The following is a 20,281-nucleotide window of genomic DNA, read 5'->3' as shown; positions in this document are numbered from 1 at the left end:
GTTTATGTGGTACATTCTCACAATGAGGACTTCAGTGTTTCATCCAGCCAAAATACAGTATTACATACATACAATGGTGAATCACTACTTTTTCCATTTAATAAAAAAAAATCTAATAAAACAATTCACAGATTGGACACAAACTAGTCTTTGAACACAACATAATGTGTTTTATTGTCACTCTACACCTGTACAATGAGTTTACAAGCTTCACTTTTTAATCTTTTGTGAGGGATATGAAGTAAAGGGCAGTCAGTAGCCCGCAGCGACCAAACAGAACAAAAAAATAAACTAAAACCAGAGTCACCAAGCACACTACCGAAGGCTCGTCATTATGGCATACCTGGAGAGCCAAGTATTTTTTGCAGGGCGTATATTGTGTGAAAAAAATGTGAGAACCATTAAATTTAAACTTTAATTAATATAAATGTAATACATCTAAACCTTCCATCGTGACATCACAATCTATTCATGTTTGTGATTATGAAGTTCAATATAATCTAGAATTTAAAAAATTAAGATATAATTGAAAAATACTCCCCAAATAATAAATATATGGTAATACTAATTTTATAAGTAAAATATAAAAAAGCTCAACAAAATATATAAAATGTAAATTAAATCATGTAAAAAATAAGCAATATAAAACACAATACAAAAATTGACAAAATATATCATTTTTTTCCTCAAACTGTATGAGCTCCTATCGATCCGGGTTTGAAAGTGGCGGTTACCTTGGTTACCCGCCTCGATGGACGGTGGCCAGGCGGAAAGGAGGAGAGAAGGAGGTGGAGGAGGAGGAGGGGAGAAGAAGGAGAAGGAGGAGGGCTTCACCACTGTTGGAGGGGAGGAGAGGCCGAGGTGGACGTGGCGGGTCCGCCGCAGTTGGCCACAAGTCGCGGGCAGCGGAGCCGAAGCAGCCATGACGCGGAACGCCCGCAGGTAAGCAGCAGCCCCCGAAACGAACAGGCCGCTGGCCGCTAGGCTCGCGTAGCCGGGCCACCGGCAGACCGGCCGCGGCCTTTTTGCATCCATTTGGCCGCCGCCGTCATCTGACACGCTTCGGCCACAGCTGTCAGGCGCCCCCCGCTGCGCTCACTCCGCGTGTTTAATGCGATGCGACGAGGAGAAGCGGGGGCGCGGGCAGAGGACCCCCCACCCCCCTCCTTCCTTCGGTGCTCTCCTTCCCGCTCTTGCTCACGGTCTCCACCATGCTAACCTTATTTTAGCTTAGCTTAGCATCCGGCGTCAAACAAGATGGCCACTGGCTAGCTGTGTTGCTAGCCTTGGCACTTTCCCGTGTCTTTGTACTCAACTAAACCGACTTTCTGCATTTCCCCTGCCTCCGCTTTTTTCGCCTAGAGCGAAACGTCTCCAAGCGTGTCGTAAAAAGTGTCCCTTGGGTTGTGACACGGTCCGAGTCGGTCGGAACGGAGCCGCCATGTTCTGTTGCTTCTCTTAGGCCGCATTCCTGCACTCGCTCGGCGGATTCGCGTGGCGGCGACGCGACGAAGCCCAACTTGGCAATTGACGCTCCTCTTTTGATTCAGAACATACCTGGCAAAAGTTTTTCATTCAACCCGCGCAGTGACCGAACGGGATAGAAGTGTTGGGCTTGCGCTTAGTTTACACGTCTTGAGTGTTACCTTCCAAGAAAAGCGTGCATCGTGAGGCTTGTTCGACAACGCAACCAAATCAAACATAAAGCACCCAAATATTCAACAAGCAACAGGAGGGCGCTCTCAGTTTCACCTGAAGCCAAAGTCCCATTTATGTACTATTAGCCATGCCAGTTGACCTGCCAATGCCCAACATTAGCCAAGTATGACAAAATGCTCATAAACATACAGCATCAGCTATGATTGTCCACATGCAAATATGACACGTCACGACCCATACTAGTTAGCATGTTAGTCAATGTGCAACATATGCCGTGCAAGTCTACATGCAAATCCATGTGCAGTACTAGCAACGCTAGACAAGATGCTAATCAAAGTAGAACATTAACTGTGTTTGTCAAATTACCTGTCAATGTCATTCCTGTGCCGTGCTCGTAAACGTGTTAATTAACAAATATGACATGAGCTATATCAGGGTTTACCGATGGCTCAGGGCGCCAGTACGGCATAATGGATGCTGCCCTGACTGGGCCAGTACAAAATCCATACATGAACAAGATAAAACGACACATTCTTGTTGGGATGTCCTGTGTATTTGATAGACATTATAAAATCGTCTGTACATATAAATATGGACTCTACTGCCCAATCACATTCATGCCCGTTGATAACGATGTCATTGCATCTGCTCCGGTGTAAAAATTGTCTCAGGGATGACAACAGAACTGCCGGCTCCGAGTTGGTTACAAGAGTGGCGCCTCCATGTTGAATAGTCAGCCATCCTGCCGGTGCGTCCTGCTGCTCAGGAACTGTAGTGGGAACGTTTGGCGGTACGCTACCTTGCATCACTCAAGCTAACTAGGTGCGGCTGGTTAGCTTGCGCAACAAACCACAGTGCGGAGACTCTCCTCGAAGTCACGAATTGTTGTCTCCTGTGGCAGCAAATAGGCTACATTTGTGTAGCCTATTATCATGCAAGGGAGATGAGGAGTATTTAACAGTTCTCACTAAAGTCTGGCGAAACTGCCACACAACGGAGCGTATCCAAGTGTGAACAACAAATTAGGCGAGTACAAGGCTAACCACAAATCAACTTGTACATTAACTGCCTACATCAGCCGAGAGGAGAGGCCTATAAGGTTTTAAAAAAAAAAAAAGTGTTCAGGTTTGGGATCTGCAGAATAGATGTTCTTAAATTAACATTTTACCTTTTTTTTTTTAATCAATTCAGCCTTGCTAAACCTGCTCCGAAATCCAGTGGAACCCAGAGTTATGCAAAACCCTTTTCAGAAACGTTTCCAGTTTTGCACAACATTTTCATAGCAAATCTGCCTCACAAGCGTATTTGTTTCGCTGTGCAAACTGTCTCTGGATGAGCAGACGGATCAGCGCGGTGCTTTTTTTTTAATACCCTTAATTAGGCCTCGGGATGATTTAAAGGTTACGGTGGTTGGCTGGAAACGCCCCAAAAGCACACACAAAACTCGGTCTCCTCCGCAGCAGCAAATGGAGAGATCTCGTGTGTGCAGACAGAAGTTGTGCTTTCACACACGCCGAAAAAAAAATCGTTTGGAACATTGGATATGTAAAGTATTTATGCTACGGGAGCATCTCTTAAATTGAGAAGAAAAATAAAAAGACACAAAAGGACATCAGAACTCAAGGTCTTCTCCCCACGACAGGAATCTTTTTTTTTGTGTACAAGTGGAAGTTCACACACACACAAACACAGTCTCATTTCTCACAGCAGCTGCTTTGACATAAGAAATGTGGCAAAAAAAGTTTATTTTGTTAGCTTTTTTTGTGTGTTACAAAACAAACCCAATTTTTTAACATGTCTCTTTTTTGAAGTACAGCAAGCACTCGTTTGTTTAGTGCGTTATGTCTTCATAGTAAAATATGTTTTCACTTCTTTTTATGTTGTACGGTATTTATTTTCAAACACACCATTCAAATTTGGGAGGGGGAAAATATGTTTGTGTGTGTGTGTGTGTGTGTATATATCATGTAAAATATGGGGGCTGGAACTGATGGCAATTTCTCGATTTATGAATGTTTTGAGTTACAAATGGGGGTCACAGAAATACTTGCGTTTGGAACCTGGGGAACCACTCTACGTCCGTTATGAACCTTGTACGCTTACAATATTGTGATGTAGACCGTTGCCATGAAGACACTGAATTTATACCTTGATAATACATTTTAGACCGTATCGTCAATCGCTCAAGCCATTTCGCCGCACTGCACAGAATTTTTGCATATCAGTTGAACAATCGTCGATGATCAAAAAATGTGAGGTGACATCCCACAAGTTCAATAAATCGGCCAACGGGTGCTCCTAGTTATTTGTGTATTTCTTTCTTCTTACTGAATTGTCATCGACGCATTTTAAAAGAATATCAGATCAAATTGAAAGCGAATTGAATTGCAAGTGATGGAATTGCGGTGATTTTAGCCGCCAACTGCTAAGTGTCTCCGTTGTGTCCGCAGGCCGCTGCCAATACGGCGCTTGTGCTGACGTCGGGTTCCGCAGACAAAGGCCGTCGGCCTCGGTTCCTCCCATTCGCCATTGAGCGGGCTCCTCATATCGGCCGTCGTCTCGGCTCCTCCCCTTCGCCAAGGGCGTCCAGAACGGAGGTCTCGGGGGCGGGGGTTCGTAGACGGAGCTCCACCCCTAACCATGACGGACTTGGAGGCCGAATGTCTGAGTCTGAGCCTTGCTTCGGAGGGCGGCTCCCCTCCGCCCCCGCTGGAACCCGGCGGCCCGGCCTCGCTGGCCCTCCTCAGCTCGGACGGCCCCACCCCTACCCTCAGCTCACTGGCGGCGGAGGTGGCCGAGCCGCTGGTCATGCTGCCGTGCGTCAAGAGCGAGCCCGAGGACCTGGAGGACCTGGAGCGCCTGGAGCCCATCCGCACCGTGGACCTATCGGAGATCCAGCCGCTGTCCACCGCCGAGCTGGGCCACGAGCAGATCAAGATGGAAATCAGCGGCCTGGACTACATCAAGGCGGAGCATCACCGCTCCGACCTGGATCATCACCTTGACCCCTTCCGCCATGCCGAGGATATGGACTACAAGTCGCACTATGAGAACAGCTGCGTGTTTGACTACATCTCCCAGGTATCCGGCTGCATGTCTCGCATTCTGCTCTCGTGAAAGTCGGCGGTGAAATTTCAGGATGAATCCAAAATGCGCTCAAGTCTTTTTCAGCGCACATCTAACGTTTTTGCGCAACCACATCAAGGGGCTCAATCACCAAATTCCAACGGCCGTTTGATCCGACAATGGCCAAGTGCCTTTCCCGATAACATCCACTCAAGTGCCTTTCTGTGACTCTTCCAGTCTCGCAGAATGGCGACTTACAATTGGCTCTCTGTCGTTTTGTTTTTGAGTTAAAAGATGGCGTTTGGTCGAATTTTTATTTATTAATCAACTACATATGTAGTCCTGTCACAATAATCACTCAATTGACTTCTGCTTCAAAGAGAAAAAAATTTTTGGGCCGCGCTCAGTGGGTCATTTACATGCACGTTTGTTTACACACGTCATCGACATTCACTCGCCCTGCTTTCCCTCTTGCCTGTCAACTTGTTCGCCGCTGCGGAAGTTGACGCACGCACACACTCAGTTTGACTGTTCCAGTTCGGTTGGCCCGTGTCATCCATTCATAGGCACCTGCAACGTTATCTCGTTTTGTAGTGAGGTGCAGCAGTGTGCACAAGCCAGAATGAAAGCCGAGTAGCGCTCACAAGTGTTCGGTTTCTAGCTATCATCTGCAGCGCTTTTTTTTTTTCCATTTCATTGCTTTTGTTTATGCGCTCCGTGATGTAAACGCTGGGTGGGCGGGGTTAAAGAATGAAGTGAGCCGTACATAACCCCACCCCTGTAACGTCTGAACATGTTGACGCCGTCGTTCACATCGTGTGCTTTCTGTGCCGTCGTCAGCGAGCACATTAACGAGAGCTAGCAAGTTGGCTTTTGCGGGACCGAAGTGTTGATTGTGAAGGTCGCCGTTCCGCTTCCCGACTTGTTTGATGAACGCGGACCTGTCTGTGGCAGGTGAGCGACACCTTGGACTACATCAAATCGGACCACCACGTGGACCTGCAGTGTTACTACGCCGCAGAGCCGGGCGACCTGGACCCGGCGGATGTTCTGCAGCCGCCTCACAACGCTCTGGAGTCCATCCACATGGCCGAGCTGCGCAGTGAGCTCAACAAGCTGCGACCCGACTCGCTTCTGCTGCTGGATGGGATGGCCAAACCCGAAGCCCACTTCCCCTACCAGGCCACGCCGGCCGACGAAGGCAAGGCCGCGGCGACCAAAAGCCCGACGGCGAGGAAGCCGCGCAACATGCAGGGCGAGAAGCCCTTCTCGTGCACGCAGTGCGGCAAAAACTTCAGCACGCTGGGCAACCTGAAGACGCACCAGCGCATCCACACGGGCGAGCGGCCGTACTCGTGCGCGCAGTGCGGCAAGAGCTTCGGCCAAGCCGGAAATCTCAAACGCCACCAGCTCATCCACACGGGCCAGAAGCCCTACGTGTGCGCCCACTGCCCCAAAGGCTTCACCAAGGCCGACGACCTGCGCGCGCATCAGCGGCTGCACACGGGCGAGCGCCCCTTTGCCTGCCACACCTGCGCCAAGACCTTCGGCCAGGCCAAGGAGCTCAAGGCGCATCGGCTGAGCCACACGGGCGAGCGGCCCTTCTGCTGCCAGCACTGCGGCAAGAGCTTCAGCAAGGAGACGGCGTACCGCAACCACCTCCTCGCGCACGACACCGGCGCCGCCACCGGGCAGGCCAAACCCTTCGCCTGCTCGCACTGCGGCAAGACTTTCGGCAACGCCGCCGTGCTCAAGACCCACGAGAAGATCCACTCCGGCGAGCGGCCGTTTGGCTGCGCGCAGTGCGGCAAGAGCTTCGGCCGCCTCGGACACCTCAAGGCGCACCAGCACGTTCACACAGGCGAGCGGCCGCACGCCTGCGCGCGCTGCGGCAAGGCGTTCAGCCAGTCGGGCCACCTCAAGGCGCACCAGCAGATCCACAAGCGGGAGCGCGCTGCTGCGGACACAGACGGATGCTAGATAAATGTGTGATGGACAGAATGCTTTTTTTTTTTTTTTTTAATGCAATAGCCACCTCTTTGTTACCTTTTGGCGCCTTTCTGATCGTTACTTCTACAGCTCTTTTTGTTTTTTGTGCACATGTGTGTGGAGAGCGTGTCTGAGGAAAGCCATTTGAACATTTTCCCCTTCAACTTTTGTGTGGCCAGGGCAAATTTGCTTAATTCGTACGACGCGTTAGCAGAGAAGAGGAGGGGCTTCCTCCGGTAGGTACCAACATTTGGTATCGGCTATGCCAACTTCCTCAGCCAGCGCCCTCCATGGCCTGCTCTTTTTTTGGGGGGGGCGGGGGGGGGTCCGCTACAATTGTCATGATATCGAAATTCTGACTTTGCTATTATAGCTGCATAAAGAACATTTGGTACCGCTAGCGAAACGGTACAGAGGCGACGACCCCAAATGGCAATAAAAATAGTGGAATGATAACCGACACAGCAACTTCCAAATCTTTGTATTCATATTACTAAAACATATTAAGATATTGAGTATGATATTCAATAGGTTATATTTTTAAAGTTTTTAAGCACAAAGTAATTGCAGATGAAATTGCGTCCCTCTATTTTAATTTTATTTTTGATTCGTACTGAAAACAAAAACTGCAACACGAGCAGGAGTTAGGAAAAAGTTGAATGTGCCCAAACACAGTGACAAATCTTTTGCTCAACAACTCCATGACGTTGTGCGTGGCGCAGTCTATTCCCTACACTGACTGACTGTCACTGCGAAGCGTTCTGCACATTTGTAGCATCACATCTAAATGCGTCTTTCACATTGACTGGCACAAATTTGCATCTGCTCGTGTGGACTATATTTCTGGATTCATCTTTGAATTGGACTTTAAAAAAAAAAGTTTTCATTTCCATTCCTTTGTTGAAAAACAAATTTATTATAAAGTGACAGTGCAAAAAACTAACCTCCAGTAACTTGCTGATGCTCAGTTACCGGTTTGGTTCGTTACAACCATGAGAACATTTGCAAAAATGTCGAGCATTTTTATTTTTTTCAAAATAAAAGTAGGTGTTTGTCTTATTTTGGTTCAACACAAACAAAAACAAAGTCAGTCTGCTCTTGTGGCTGACGACTGAAATCAGACAATTTTGGCATTGAAAGCTTGACATTCTGAGGATTTGAACACTTTTAACAAGATACCGAAATGATTAATTGATCAAAATAGGGGCCGATTTATTTGATCGTTGACTCGTGGATTAATCCCATGGATTAATCTCTCAATTGTTCCATAATTGAGTTGAGAGGATACATTTGTACTAATGGACCAAAAGTGGTGCGAGTTGTTGGTAAAAGTGCTACAAGAAAGCCAGTGGTTCTCCTCGTGCACTAAATCCTGATACTAGTGAGGACAAAGAGCACGAGTAGTCCACGGATATCCAACTCCAAGTCATATGGAATCAACGCTCGGATGGCTTTCCACAGACCTCGCCAAGCAACTGACCAATTGTGTGACTAGCTCGGTGCTAGCAAACATTAGCTTGCGGTCACACTTTGTTACACATTCGTCTCTGTACTTTTCCATATTTATACACATTATTTATCTGTATCTAGATATAGATATAGATATATAATACGCAAAACACAACCTGTACATGCAGAGGAGAGTTTGACTGGAAAGAATGTTGGTCGGAAATTTCTGTTTCCGATCGAAAGACTCAACTTGTTTACACTGATGATGTTGTTGTGATGTCATCTCCCCCCGCCCCCCCTTCACATTTTGTGTACGCGTGACCCTTGCCGGCCGATTGGAGCTCTCTCCTTTGTGTCAAGAGACAGCGAATGATCTTTTGAATTTTTTTCGTTTCTATTTAGCCCGACAAATGATTACAGGTTAATCATCTCTTCATGTTCATCTTCGATGTTTTTAATCTTCATATGACCCACACACGTTTTGTACCAGTCTTTTATGATCACTTGCCTTTTATTGAAACGAAACCATTTCTTGTACTGCCAATCGACTATAAAAAGTTTTTTGTCTTTGCACCAGTCCTCTCATCCGTTACCTTGACTTTGTCCTACTTGAAGTAATCTATTACTTCAACTCCACCCACTGACGCGAATTGACTTGTTTAGCTGTCACTTTTCAGCAGCTCCACCCATGTGTGCCTCTGGCCCCGCCCATCCCTTGACGTTCCTCTGGTCTGCAGTCCTTGCAAATGCGTATTCGGCCACCAGGGGGCGCCTTGTCTCCACCCGCACGCACAGTTGCAAGGAAAGGTATGTGAACCCTTGACACACGAATTGCTCATCAGATGTGATTGATCAAAACAGGAGATAAACTGTTTACTTAAGCTAAGGTGGCACAAATAATATGGGCATGTTTTTATTGGACACGTTCACAAAGCAGGAGGAGAAAGTATGTGAAGCGATAAGCTAAGTCAGGAGTAGGCCATTTTATGCAAGTACTGTATCTCTGCACCACCCGACTCTGAATGATGAATTTCTGATTTCAAATTTGAATTTTAGAAATGATTATGACGGTTAACAAAAACAAAGATTCAACCACACAAGTCTAAGTACCCAAAGTCCGTCAGCCAAACTTGAAACTTTCCATGCCTTTGATCGCAAGGATTCACCATTGTAATTCTCTGCACCTGGCCTCGCAATAGTTGTTGTAAAAAGTAAGTTATAAAATTTTTTTAAAAAAACACTCCCGATGCTTCATAACGATCTGTAACATGCAACTTGTGCAGCTTGCACAGGTGTCTCATTCTGTCCCGTCAATAAGGTGAAATGTGAATTCACTTGGACGGATCGTTGACTGACAAACGCTTATTTTGCTCTGCGTTGTAAATCCTTAGGCTGCCGCTGCTCCTGTTTCGCAGGGATAGCGGCGTAAACAAATTACATCCCGGGGTCAATCACGTGACATCCGGAGCTCTTTTGGCAACTCATGACGAAACCATTGATTTTTCAAAGAAGGGCGGGTTACACTGGAAGTTAATTCCAAACACAGTTTTTATACACAGTCTGGAAACAATAGAAGGAACATTTATAGTCAAGTTTTTATTTGGTGTTGACAGCTTCATTGGCAACAAGGGGCGGCAGTTGCAACCCTGTAAAACCGCCTATACAAGGCACACTACTTCATTCATAAAAAGTGAACACGCAGGTTAATTATGTTCCTTCCGTCATCTAGTGGAAGGTGTTCTCTTAAAAATAACTTGTCATTCAAATAATTGACATTGAATCAATTCCCGCTGCTCGACGTGACTTAAAATATTGGACCAAGAATGAACGTCAATTGAAGAAGCCAAAAAGAACTGCGACAAATTTGAGGTTCGCAAACCAGTTTCCGGGTGCTTCATAGTGTGACTATTGTGTGGAAACATGAAAGCAAAGATAAAACAAAACAAAAAACCAGTCCAGCGCACTCCCATCAAAACCTCCTTTCAATTGTGGAGTATGGGGGTGGGGCATCCTGTTTTGGGATTGCTTTGCTACCGAGGGGACTGGACGCATTTGTATCATTGATGTAAAACTTTTGACACAGCCATGCTTTTTTTTTTTTTTTTTTTTTTTTTTTTTTTTGCAACTCTTCATTCAGCAAGTAACTTTATTGCACGCCACACCCGAAAGTCTCTCCCACACACACGCACCACACACGCAGGGTAACCATGGCAACAGTTCAAGAAAAGACAAGCACGGCAAAGTGATCATTTAGGCTCTTTTATTGTTGAGTTTGTTCGTTGCGCCATTGATGTCAGCGAGACATGTAGGACGATGAGGTCTTGGAGGACGAGGACACGACCCTGCCGTCGACCACCTCCTCGACCACCGTCACCACACGCTTGCTACCGGACGTGCTTGTCGCGTTGGCAGAAACGCTGCAAACCGGTCGGAGGACAGTCCTGAAGACGCCGCGCGGAAGGACCGAGGCCGTGCGGGTCGACGTGACTCACCTGCTGACGGTCTCTCCCTCCAGCAGGCGGCGGTACTCTGCGATCTCCATCTCCAGCCGCGCCTTGATGTCCAGCAGCATTTGGTATTCCTGACTTTGCCGCTCCAAGTCAGCTCGCAGGTGAACCAGCTGCCCCTCCAGCGAGGACACCTGCGCGACGGGAGGACGCGTTAACGCACGCTTCCGGTCTCCCCTCTGCCGCCCCCCCCCCGCCGCTTCCTGCTCACCTGCGTCTGGAAGTCCGACAGTATCATGGAGTAGCGGTTCTTCGTCTCGGTCAGCATTCCCTCCAGCGACGCTTTCTGCACAAACGCACCCCGCAAGCGCTCAGGAGAAATTGTGCACGGCAGCTCTCTGAGACTTCGAAGGAAGCCGCTTCGCGACGGACGAAAGGTAAAATGCTCTTTGCTTTGGACCTGGCTGACCATATTTTTGTGTCACGGTGTAAAAGTGCTGTCAAAGTTGCGTCGTGATTTACCAGGCCCAACATGGACTGCAGTTCGATCTGGAGGGCCTGCAGCGCCCGTTGGACTTCAGTGACCTCTGACCTGGACGTCTGCAAGGTAACCGTCTGTGTCTGCACTTCTTTGTTGAGTGCCTCTGTCTGTATACACAAATGCACATAAACATGAGTGGGCACGCGCACACACACACACACCCTCACCGGAGGTAACGCTCTTTACCTTGGCGTTGAACCAAGCCTCCACGTCTCTGTGGTTCTTTGCTGTGATGGCCTCATAATGTTCTCGAATTTCAGCCATCATGGCTGACAAGTCCTGACCAGGAGCCGCGTCCACTTCCACGTGCACCTGACCGCTCATCTGAGCGCGCAGTGCCAACAGCTCCTACGCAGGCGCACGCAATGCTTGATTTCAGTCAAAAAGGCGTCGAGCCAATCGGAATGTCGCTCTTGAAGAAGCGCATTGGGCATGACAGTCGTAAAACGAGATGAAGTCGACCCAAGTGGGAAGATGCAGATGAGGAAGACGTCCGTGAGAAGATGTCGAAGTAAAGGCGGAAGAATAGATGAGGAAAATGTCGAAAAAGGTGCGGAAGAAGACGCGGGCGTGCAGGTGACCTCTTGGTGGTTCTTCTTGAGGAAGACGAGCTCCTCCTTCAGGCCTTCGATCTGCATCTCCAGGTCCGACCTGGCCAGCGTGAGCTCGTCCATAACGCGACGCAATCCGGCGATGTCGGCCTCCACCGACAGGCGCATGGCCAGCTCGTTGTCGAACCTGCGGCGGCACACCGGAAGGGCGACTGATGAGCACGGCGGCAGAGGAGACGGACGACGCGTCGGATCCCATCGGGATGCGGACTTACTTGGTTTTGAAGTCTTCCGCCGCCAGCCTGGCGTTGTCGATGCTCAGGTGGACTGCGCCGTTCATCCGGGTGGCGTCTTGGATCTGCAACAACAACGTAAGTGGTGGGATGTCTTTTTTTTTCCCCACTTTATTTTGTTAGCTATCAAGCTAACTTTGTCAAGCTAGCGACATTCAATGTACTGGAGAGTTAAAAAATTCACTGCGTTTGCACTTGGGTGCATTTGAGCAGCTCTACTTATTTTTTTATTATTATTTTTTTTTTCTGACTGAGTATTTTGCTGTCACCTTGGCGTTGAGGTCGGCGATGGTGGCGAAGTAGGCAGTGTAGTCGCGGCTGGCCGGGCCGATTCGGCTGTCCAGGAACTGACGGATCTTCAACTCCAGCTCGGCGTTGGCCTTCTCCAGGGAGCGGACCTTGTCCAGATAGCTGGCCAGCCGGTCGTTGAGGTTCTGCATGGTGAACTTCTCGTTGCCCATCAGAGCTTCGGTCCCGCTCACGGTGACGGAGGAGTAGCCGCCACCCATTCCCATTCCCATGCCCATTCCCATTCCCATTCCCATGCCCATGCCGGCCGACGAGATGCGCACGTCGGAACCGCCCGCGCCGCCGTAAACGCTGCCGGCCCTCATGGACATGATGCGGCCGCCGCCCATAGAGGAGCCGCCGCCGCCGCCCATGACGGAACCGGTCCGGACTGACCTGGAGGATGAGCGGGAGATGAAGGCGGTCATGGTGGTGTGCTGATGCTCGGTGGAGAGTGGTGAGAAGCCACGCACCAACGCTTCCTTTTAAAGTCAATCTGGTATGTGGGTGTGGCGGGAGCTGGAGAGGGGCGGGGGCAGGTGGATGGGGGAGGGGGTCACCTTTGACACCCACTTCGAGTTGGGAATGTCACTCCAAGGAATGAAAACCAACAGGTCTCACTGGACGTAAGCCACTTTTGCGGTTTTTTCTTTGTTTTGTTTTGTTTTGTTTTTGAATGGCAGCTCAAGAAATCCTGAGCTGCTCTTTGGATTCTTGGACCATTTCCACCTCCTCTCTTTCTTTCTTGCCCTTCGTTCTGCCTCACCTACGTTGCGCAATCTTTTTCGTTTATCCACGTTCTCATGAATAATGCCACTGTTGAGTGTGTTTGTGATGGTGTGGAATTGATGAAATCGGACGATGATGATCAAGTCGGATGAGATCAACTTCCTCAGATCAGAAAAGACGACGGCGGTCAGAAGGCAGCCGATTCTGCTCCGTGAAGCTAACGAGGCCCGACGTGCACGGATAATAATAAAGAATACTCTCAGAACTCCAGAGAAGTATTCTTGGAGCAAACTCTGCATGTTGAAACATTTTGCGGCGTGCTTCTTGAAGATACAATAATCTTCCGATCTTATTCAAGTCTCTTTCATGAAGATCAGCAACTCAGATATTGGATGGATGAAAGAACTGCACAACACGGAGCTCGGTATAAGCCGTCATTAAGCGCCCGTTATCACACTGAATCCTCTGAATGACAAGCAACCTGACCGGTGTCATTCCACACATTTTGCTGGCGCAACGAATACAAGCTACTACAAGTTGTTTCTGTTGGGGGGGTTTTTTTTCGCTCTTATCTGATAACCAATTGAAGAAGCCCCCAAATCTTCCAAACATCTGTCAGGTTGATGCAGAAGACATTTTTTCATTTCAGATTTCAGAAGTTGACCTTGTTGGAATGTCATTCATATTCGGAATGGCACCGGAGTTAGCTGACCCCCCCACCAATCCTCCCACCAGTGGTCTGACTTCAAGTAAATGTATGTCCTGAATATGTGTTGACAGTATACATACCCAAGCCGGTAAGTGTGTCAATGGACGGCACTTGCAGGGAGCTTCCAGGGGTCACCAAGATCAGTCCTCAAGGAGCAGAGCTGGTGACCCTTGAACTACACCTTATGATAAAGTGCTTTTCAAAAAGCACTTTATCAAAACCATTCACGCACACGTTCATACCCCGATGGTCGGCCGCTGCCACGCAAGGTGCTGCCAGGTCAACTTTTAACCCTTTCATGCACCCCCTGTAACCTGATAACACAACTTTTGAATATCCCCCCGTGGGCAAAAAAAAAAAAAAAAAAAAAGCAAGTTCAACAACAAACACTGACATGTTGTTCTTGTCAGGATGACCGGTGGCGTACAGTCAGGACCTGCAAGGCCTTCTCCGCTGGCCTAAAGAATATGAAAAGCACTAACCTATATCGTAAATTGATTGTAAATTGGAAAGTGATTTCCAATAGGATATATTTCCATTTGATAGTGTGCGTCTTGGCTGCACCTGCGCAGGGCTTTCGGATTTCAGAGTGCATGACACACAGACACGAGTAGCAAGAGCTTTTTTTTTCTTTTGTCCATCCATCCATCCATTTTCCGAACCGCTTGATCCTCACTAGGGTCACGGGGGGTGCTGGAGCCTATCCCAGCTGTCTTCGGGCAGTAGGCGGGGGACACCCTGAATCGGTTGCCAGCCAATCGCAGGGCACACAGAGACGAACAACCATCCACGCTCACATTCACACCTAGGGACAATTTAGAGCGTCCAATCAGCCTGCCATGCATGTTTTTGGAATGTGGGAGGAAACCGGAGCACCCGGAGAAAACCCACGCAGGCCCGGGGAGAACATGCAAACTCCACACAGGGAGGCCGGAGCTGGAATCGAACCCGGTACCTCTGCACTGTGAAGCCGACGTGCTAACCACTGGACTACCGGGCCGCCCTTTTTTCTTTTGTTCTATTTTTTTTTCATTTTGTCATTTTCATTCATGTTTTTATTTTTTAACAGTTTTTAATGAGATTTTAGAGGCACCATTTTTTGCCTCACTAAAGACTGAGTATGATGTCAGCATTCTTCCATTGCAGACTCGGTTGAGGACCCAGGCAAGAATTCTTTGGTCACTGTCGGTGCTCTTGCGGGTTTTCTTCTGGTGGGCTTGTTATACGTTTCTTCCGATTGATGGGTTTCATCACTCTTTGATGCTCATATTGACCGTTTTCCAAATGTATAGGGCACACTTGAGGGATGAACAGACACCTGTTCATTCAACAGCTGAGCAGCCATTTGTCCCATGACTTTTGCTCCCTTCAACAAAAGTGTGAGGCACATGCGCAAAGCGTTGTCGTTGCTAAAACTCAAGCTGCAAACTCTGCACTTTATATCCGATCCGTTGTCGCTGCGGACACACAGAGCCACACACACACACACACACACACATTAGTGTGCACATATAAATGCATGAACACATAAAGACACCTACATGAAGAATTCTTGTTGCGGGTGTGGACGCTTGCAAGTAACCTGTCAATCATCCTTTCTCTTTAAGCTTTTTTTTTTTCGCACTCCTTCCTCTTTTGCATTGTACATTTTTCAACTTTATTGTCTTGAAATCTGATTTTGCACCGCCCTGTCACACTTGACTGTGTTCAATTTGAGCTTTTTTTGCCGTAGTCTGTTTTCACCTTTGAAGAAGAGAAATGGAAAGAGAAAAGATTGAATGAGTGAAACGAAATGAATGAATGTGGTCAATACAAATGGTGACGAAAAGTCATTTTGTGCTTTGTGAAGCTAAAAGAAAGCCACGCCCTCGTCCTCCTCATTGGATGAACAAACAATAAATAAATATCACCGACGTAAACATTTTTATCTGTTTTGCGACATAATTGGCCTTATGGCACGGTGGCGTGTGCGGTTTGCCCTCCAGGAACATGATTGCGTGTTTAAATCTTTGATCTTCCTTTCACAGCCCAAACTTGACTTCTTATCAATCATAAATAAAGATTTAAATGTTACTTTGTGTGTTAACGGGTGCGTGTCGTGTGATTGACGGACAATCCGTCCGAGGTGACCCCGCCCGCCCGAGTCAGAATCAAACTTGTTTTGAGGAATGTGCGATGATCGAGGTGTGCCATTGTCATGGGTGTATATGTGTGTGGGGGGGCAAGCAAACCTGCTTCAGTCATTTTAGGAAACACACACCCACAAATGCACTTGTTTGCGGTTTGCGTGTGCGGGTGAGTGGGTGTGTTGCGGTCATGTTGCAACAACCTGAATAAGCAAAGTGTTAGGTAATCAAAGTGTTCAACTGAGCGCTGACAATGTAACCTGGCGTGTGTATCCAGTTGTGTTTGGATGTGTGCACATTTGTATTCATGTGTGCATGCGGCTCAAATGTGTGCTTGCACATCATATACTTGTCTTTACATGTGCCTATGTGTGTTTCTGTATGCGCATATACAGTATATACTGTATGTATGTGTGCAGGGGTGTCAAAAAAGTGTGGGATAAATAGCAATGGTGTACCAGCGCCCCAAGCATAGGTTAAGTCGCAGTGGGGGGGGGGGGGGGGGTAAAGCCCGGCCACCCAAATAGGGCTGGAGGGGCTTTGGGTTGGGTTTAAAACTGAGCATGAATGAAGGAAGCTAGTATTTTGCCCAGGTCAGCACTCGAGAAAGCCCACAAAGCACAGTTTTTAGACAAATTATGGCAGGGATGGGCATCTGGCTGGAGACCCACTGGGACACACTCTGAGTGGCCCTTTGATTCAGTAAAAATAAAATAAAATAGATTAAACACACGTTTAAAAAAATCGAGAAACAAATCCATGAACATGCAAATGTTCGTGCGGTGTCGACTGAAGTTTTAAAATATAATTTGAGGAGCGCTGGAGGCCGTGGTTTACATGATCCAAATTGCAAAAAGAAGCAATGGTGCCCCCTGGTGGCCAATTATTTGTTTGTGTCACGTGATCGTGTCGGCTTGATTGCGGCAGGTGGGTTGCGCTGGTTTAGATGGAGAATTTTTGTTTGTTACTTTATGGCAGCACTTTGGTTGTTTTGATGAGTATTTAGATTTTTTCCCACGTGACGTAACGTCACGCAACGCAGTCAATCAATCACGTGATCTGTAACTCTGCCGAGTGGGCCCCTGGACCCGAAAGTTAAGTCCTGGAAAAGTAAGTGCAAGCGTTTTTTATTGCCGACTCTTGCTGAATTGTTGATTGTCCCTCAATTGTGAGGAAGGATTTGATGCTGGGCTTTGTTAACTCGGGATAGCATTTTGCTCGATGCAGTATTTTTGTAACCAGTAGATTTATTATGTATGTCACTTTTGGGGAGTATTTCAGCGGATTTACAGAATTCATACCACGGATACAAAGCTGATGCCAAGCCAAATATTTGTTTACAGCAAGGGGTGTCCAAATTTTTTTGTTTGAGGGCCGCATACAGAAAAATGGAAGGATGAAAGGAGCACTTTTCAATTCTTCAAAGGCAATTACTGTTGTTTGAATTGTCAGGTTAATTTCAGCAGTTTTCTGTTAAAGGTGTTAAGGCAAATAGTTTTTTTCCAAGGTTTTGGGGTGGTTAAAAGCCGTCTATCACAGAGAGTGGTACCGTTTGGCACTTAACGGAATCCCATCTCCACATTCAGAACCAAAAAAAAGACCAAGCTGTAGTAAACTGACCATTTTTCAAATGCAGGTAGTTACTTGAGGATTATTAATGTGATGTCTTCATAAATCAGCAATAGAGAACATAGTGGAAGAAAATATTTTTGCCTCTAAAACTGAATTCTTTATTCACTGCAGTGTTTTGAAGATATTATTTTTTGATCATCAATGGTTTATTTGTATCTTTGAATATAGACAAAAGTTCTACAGTGTATAAACAAATTCATTCGTAGTAATGGCATCAATTTTTCTGACGACCTCCCTTCCCATTCTGTCCACTTTGACCTTTTTAACCATGTCGAACCGTGTGACCAAAAAAAAGGATTGCGGGCCACAAATGGACCCCCTGCCATAGTTTGGACACCAGTGTCTTACACTATATCTTTGTTAGTATTTAATCTTTATTTTATTTGGTTTTTATTCCTATTGTAATTTCCCTGCTGTTTTTTAAAAATTTGGTATTATACCATTTCTATAATAGATTTTTTCCTCCCTAAATGTTCTGTATGCTTTGTTTAAGTAAAATTTATTAAAAGAAAAAAAAAGATGCATGGCCAAGTCAAGTTAAACACCCACCCAAATTGAAAGTCAGAGTGTGGCCGATCACACGAGGCTTTATTGATGACTGCTTTCTATCACCATTAAGTGCAACGGCATTTCACTCGTAAAGCCAGGCCTGCGCACAGGGAGCATAGTCCAGCATCTCGACAGCCTTGAACCACAAATCGATCTCACGCTTTGCGTTTTCGACTGTGTCGCTGCCGTGGATCACGTTCCTGGGGGGGCGAGGAAAAAAACCCAAAACACCCAAATAACACATTAGCTCGGATGCTAGTTCTCCATCCTGATGAGCGGCCATTCGCAGTGTTGTTAGCATGCAAACCCCTAGCCCATCAATTGGTCATTTACTGTATCGTTAGCATAGGTGCTGATCACTGATCCAGATGATAAGATGTTAGCCGTGTGGTTAGCATGAATGTAAGTCATTAATGTGGACACTGGACAGTGTTATTAGCGTGGATGCTAAACACTAAAAGTGATGACTAGTCATTAGTAGTGTTGTTGGCAGAAATACTAATCCCTTAGCCGTCTAACCACTCTTTAGCATTGGTTGATAGCACAGGTGCTAGTCACCAGCCTGGATGACGAGTCATTAGTAGTGTGGTTCGAACTGATGCTCGGTACCCATCTGGATGACAAGTCATCTCATTAGCACCGTCCTAAGAATGGATGCTAGTCACTAAACTGAACGATGAGTCACACTGGAAGCTAATCACCTAGCTGGATGACCATTTATCACCAGCGTGATTAACGCGAATGCTAGTCACCGACAGCGATGACGTGTCGCTAGCGGCACGCTTCGCAAGGCCGTCAAGGACGCACCTGCCAATGTCGATGCACAGGTCTCCTCGAATGCTTCCGGGTTTAGACTCGGCCGGGTTGGTTTCCCCCAGCATCATTCGTGCCAATTTGACGATGCTCCGCCCTTCCCACACCTGCACAAGAGATCGCCATCACCGCGCGAACGGTTTTCCGCGCCGAAAGCTAGCTCGCGTGACGCAGAGTCGGTATGTTACCATGGCAAGGATGGGTCCGGACGCCATGTACTTGCACAGTCCACCATAGAAGGGCGTCTCCTTCAGGTCGGCGTAGTGCGTCTTCATGTGCTCTTCGGACGCCTGTCGGATAAACGCGCTGCAATGACGAAGAAATGCGGTAGCGGGATATCGCGGCATGCGCAGCCCAGCTTACCTGTATCATCTTGCATGCGACTAATCGGAAACCTCTCTGCTCGAAACGCTTGATGATATCGCCACACAGGCCTCGTTGGATGCCGTCCGGCTTCACTGCGATGAATGTTCGCTCCATGTCTGCTTTGGGCCGCGCGCAGAACATCATCATGCTCATCATGTGTTTTGCACACCTCAGTGAATATCAAGTCTGCCTTAACAGTTCTGACGTTCGGGTTTGAGTCTGTGTGAGGTGTGCATGTTTGAAGTCCAAATATGACTTTGGCTCGCGGCGACCGGTCTGTTGTTCATCTGTGTCTATAGTGTAGAAAATATGAGATTTGGAAATGAGGAAAGTAAGTGAAGGAAAAAAAATATTCAAAGTAAAAGAAAACGTTGTAGAGGACTTTTGTCAATCAGTGACATATATTGAGGAGCTTTTTTTTTGTCCCCTCCAATCTGTTTTTGAAACTGGCCCCGACAGGATTTTGGATTGTCACCCATTGTGTGTGAGAAGAAAGACGCACGGGCACACACGCACACATCACCCGGCCGCCGCTGCATATAACATACCATCATGAGCCCCTCCCTCCTTGATGCTAACTTTAGCATCAGCTGCTTGTGGATCATGTGACGAGGGGGAGAAGTGACAGCTGACATGATCGGACACTTAACCCCGCCCTCGGTGACCCATTCATGTGATCATTCACATCAATGTGAAGTGCAAATGACGCCCATCAGTCCGAAACTTGCAAGGTCAGCGTTTAGCGTGCTGTTTGCATGGAGGAGGATGAAAACACAAAGGTCATGCGTCACCTTTTGTGTGATTCAATTTGATTTTTTTTCACCTGGTAATGTCTGACCTTGACAACCAAAGCAAGACAAACCAACAAAAGAAAAAAGAAAAACAACAAAGAGGAAGAATGCGCATTACCTTGAAGCAGCTCGTCGGTGGGGTTTGGCAGTCGAGAGCTCAGCCGGGACGATGGGCAGCGTGCAAAAACTTTTAAAGGCCGAGGGTGGGGGCCCCAGCTAGGGGGGGATGGGTCAGTGATCCGAGCTTTCCGATTGGACGCGTGTCCCGATGACAGGAAACACC

General features: G+C 47.4%; 3 protein-coding genes across 4 annotated transcripts; 1 reads left to right on the top strand and 2 right to left on the bottom strand.

The window, feature by feature from the left end:
• Window positions 1–784: 784 nt before the first annotated feature.
• Window positions 785–8,736, top strand: LOC147192987 (uncharacterized). Its single transcript, XM_086134086.1, has 3 exons — window positions 785–942; window positions 4,110–4,740; window positions 5,680–8,736. The coding sequence occupies exons 2-3, from the start codon at window positions 4,300–4,302 to the stop codon at window positions 6,703–6,705; spliced, it is 1,467 nt and encodes a 488-aa protein (XP_085990212.1). The 5' UTR covers window positions 785–942; window positions 4,110–4,299; the 3' UTR covers window positions 6,706–8,736.
• A 1,670-nt stretch (window positions 8,737–10,406) lies between these two features.
• On the bottom strand, window positions 10,407–12,752 carry LOC147192986 (keratin, type I cytoskeletal 50 kDa-like). Its single transcript, XM_086134091.1, has 8 exons — window positions 12,265–12,752; window positions 11,978–12,060; window positions 11,733–11,889; window positions 11,338–11,499; window positions 11,133–11,258; window positions 10,882–10,956; window positions 10,656–10,804; window positions 10,407–10,580 (listed from the first exon to the last, which is right to left on the bottom strand). The coding sequence occupies exons 1-8, from the start codon at window positions 12,709–12,711 to the stop codon at window positions 10,457–10,459; spliced, it is 1,323 nt and encodes a 440-aa protein (XP_085990217.1). The 5' UTR covers window positions 12,712–12,752; the 3' UTR covers window positions 10,407–10,456.
• Window positions 12,753–18,033: 5,281 nt separating this feature from the next.
• Window positions 18,034–20,247, bottom strand: LOC147192985 (nucleoside diphosphate kinase B-like). Of its 2 annotated transcripts, none has more exons than XM_086134119.1 (5): window positions 20,117–20,247; window positions 19,205–19,323; window positions 19,030–19,131; window positions 18,836–18,948; window positions 18,034–18,228 (listed from the first exon to the last, which is right to left on the bottom strand). In XM_086134119.1, the coding sequence occupies exons 2-5, from the start codon at window positions 19,319–19,321 to the stop codon at window positions 18,111–18,113; spliced, it is 450 nt and encodes a 149-aa protein (XP_085990245.1). In that variant the 5' UTR covers window positions 19,322–19,323; window positions 20,117–20,247; the 3' UTR covers window positions 18,034–18,110. The 2 variants fall into 2 exon arrangements, with proteins under 2 accessions (XP_085990245.1, XP_085990246.1); XM_086134120.1 differs by having other exon boundaries at window positions 19,205–19,326; window positions 20,117–20,171.
• Between the last annotated feature and the right edge of the window lie 34 nt (window positions 20,248–20,281).

The sequence above is a fragment of the Hippocampus guttulatus genome, chromosome 16 (assembly GCF_054856545.1).
Source record: "Hippocampus guttulatus isolate MCC_2025c chromosome 16, RoL_Hgut_1.0, whole genome shotgun sequence".
NCBI classification, from domain to species: domain Eukaryota; kingdom Metazoa; phylum Chordata; class Actinopteri; order Syngnathiformes; family Syngnathidae; genus Hippocampus; species Hippocampus guttulatus.
Note: the sequence above shows the minus strand (reverse complement) of the source record. Positions and strands in the feature narration are given on the sequence as shown.